This window comes from Sphaeramia orbicularis, chromosome 1, assembly GCF_902148855.1.
Source record: "Sphaeramia orbicularis chromosome 1, fSphaOr1.1, whole genome shotgun sequence".
Taxonomy (NCBI): Eukaryota; Metazoa; Chordata; class Actinopteri; order Kurtiformes; family Apogonidae; genus Sphaeramia; species Sphaeramia orbicularis.
The window spans coordinates 19,428,806-19,430,883 of record NC_043957.1 but is presented as its reverse complement, the minus strand read 5'-3'; the positions used below and the strand labels follow the sequence as shown (position 1 = coordinate 19,430,883).

Below are 2,078 nucleotides of genomic sequence, written 5' to 3'. Positions count from 1 at the left end.
GTGAAAGTTACATTTGCACAATTTGAGGGCCAGTGGAAAAGCGACTAATGACAAATACTCGACTCTAAAGCTGCTAAATCCTCCACTGTCTCCACCAGTTTTACTGTCAAAACCACAATTAAACGGTCGGTTGAACGTGCAAACAATGAGTTCAGAGCTGCACATGTACCCGTCATTGATCACACATTACAATAAATCTATATATAGATCTAAGACATATAATCAATTCAAATGCATGACTCTTTTTAACAACAGTCAGTGCAAAACGGCCGTAATTTCTCAAACCGATTCCAAACAGGACCCTCTTTTTTTCGAAGCAAAAAGCTGAAGGTCATATCATTACTTCTAAAACCACCAAGACGTGACGTCCTTTACTGTCGCCTCAGGCAGACATGTGTAGAGCAGTAGTGTTAGAACATAAATAAATATGAACCAACTAGACAGTACGGTTCTACATCAAAGACATGGTTATTAATATATGCAACGGACAGAAAAAGGTATGGAGGGATGGAGGCATCTATGAAAGAATATAGGAAACATTGCATATGCTTTATAATGCAGGAAGTATCTACATACAGAACCATTAAAGGAGCAAAACGACCTTAAATCCAAGGTCTGAAGTAGTTTTGTTGAACAGTTAATAGATGTATGCACAAGAGAAAGCATAAAAGTATTTCCATTTACTCACTCGTGTACCTGAATATTCATGTTATCTGAAGGATGGAATCTTTGAGGATTTCATGTGTGTCCTTGTTGCTGTGACGGTATAGATGTTCTCTCTGCTCTATTAGTTTAGTTACTGTACTTCAGAGCAATGACCCTGGATTCAGATCTGCTGGTGTTTTCTACTGCGACATTAGAGAATGTAAACACGCTTCATGTAAACACGCTTCATGTAAAAACGCTTCATGTAAACACACTTCATGTGAACACGCTTCATGTGAACACGCTTCATGTAAACACACTTCATATTAACATACTTCACGTAAACACACTTCACGTTAACACGTTTCACGTTAACACGCTTCACGTTAACACGCTTCACGTAAACACGCTTCACGTTAACACGCTTCATGTTAACACGCTTCATGTAAACACGCTTCATGTAACAGACTTCATGTTAACAGACTTCATGTAAACACGCTTCATGTTAACACGCTTCATGTTAACACGCTTCATGTTAACACGCTTCATGTAAACACGCTTCATGTTAACACGCGTCATGTTAACACGCTTCATGTAAACACGCTTCATGTTAACACGCTTCGTGTTAACACGCTTCATGTAAACACGCTTCATGTAAACACGCTTCATGTTAACACGCGTCATGTAAACACGCTTCATGTCAACACGCTTCATGTCAACACGCTTCATGTTAACACGCTTCATGTTAACAGACTTCATGTTAACACGCTTCATGTAAACACGCTTCATGTTAACACGCTTCATGTAAACACGCTTCATGTAAACACGCTTCATGTTAACACGCTTCATGTTAACAGACTTCATGTTAACACGCTTCATGTAAACACGCTTCATGTTAACACGCTTCATGTTAACAGACTTCATGTTAACACGCTTCATGTAAACACGCTTCATGTTAACACGCTTCATGTAAACACGCTTCATGTAAACACGCGTCATGTTAACACGCTTCATGTCAACACGCTTCATGTAAATACGCTTCATGTAAAAACGCTTCATGTAAATACGCTTCATGTCAACACGCTTCATGTAAATGCGCTTCATGTAAAAACGCTTCATGTAAATACGCTTCATGTCAACATGCTTCATGTCAACACGCTTCTTGTTAACACACTTCATATAAACACACCAGTGGCGATTTCTCCTAGACTGCAAGGGAGGCCCGGCTTCCCCTAAAATTATGAAAATTAAATGGTTAAATCTGTACGGTTGTGTTGACATTTTATTGACTACAAATGTCTTAGAACACGTTCATCTTCAAGATGAGTTCGTTCAAATCAGCTTTATCACAAATCAACGGACGCGATGTTGTTCACTTCTCCTCCATTCCCGTTGTGCTGTTTTCTCATCCATCTCTGTTCAGTGCATTTGTC

At 39.3% G+C, this 2,078-nt stretch overlaps 1 protein-coding gene across 1 annotated transcript; it reads right to left on the bottom strand.

The window, feature by feature from the left end:
• Nucleotides 1-1,101: 1,101 nt before the first annotated feature.
• On the bottom strand, nucleotides 1,102-1,794 carry LOC115417542 (uncharacterized protein slr1819-like). The gene has a single exon (XM_030131547.1). The coding sequence runs from the start codon at nucleotides 1,792-1,794 to the stop codon at nucleotides 1,102-1,104; it is 693 nt and encodes a 230-aa protein (XP_029987407.1).
• Nucleotides 1,795-2,078: the final 284 nt, after the last annotated feature.

Coding starts and splice junctions, on each gene's coding strand:
- LOC115417542 (XM_030131547.1), bottom strand. CDS start 1,794: ATGAAGCATGTTGACATGAAGCGTATTTACATGAAGCGTTTTTACATG.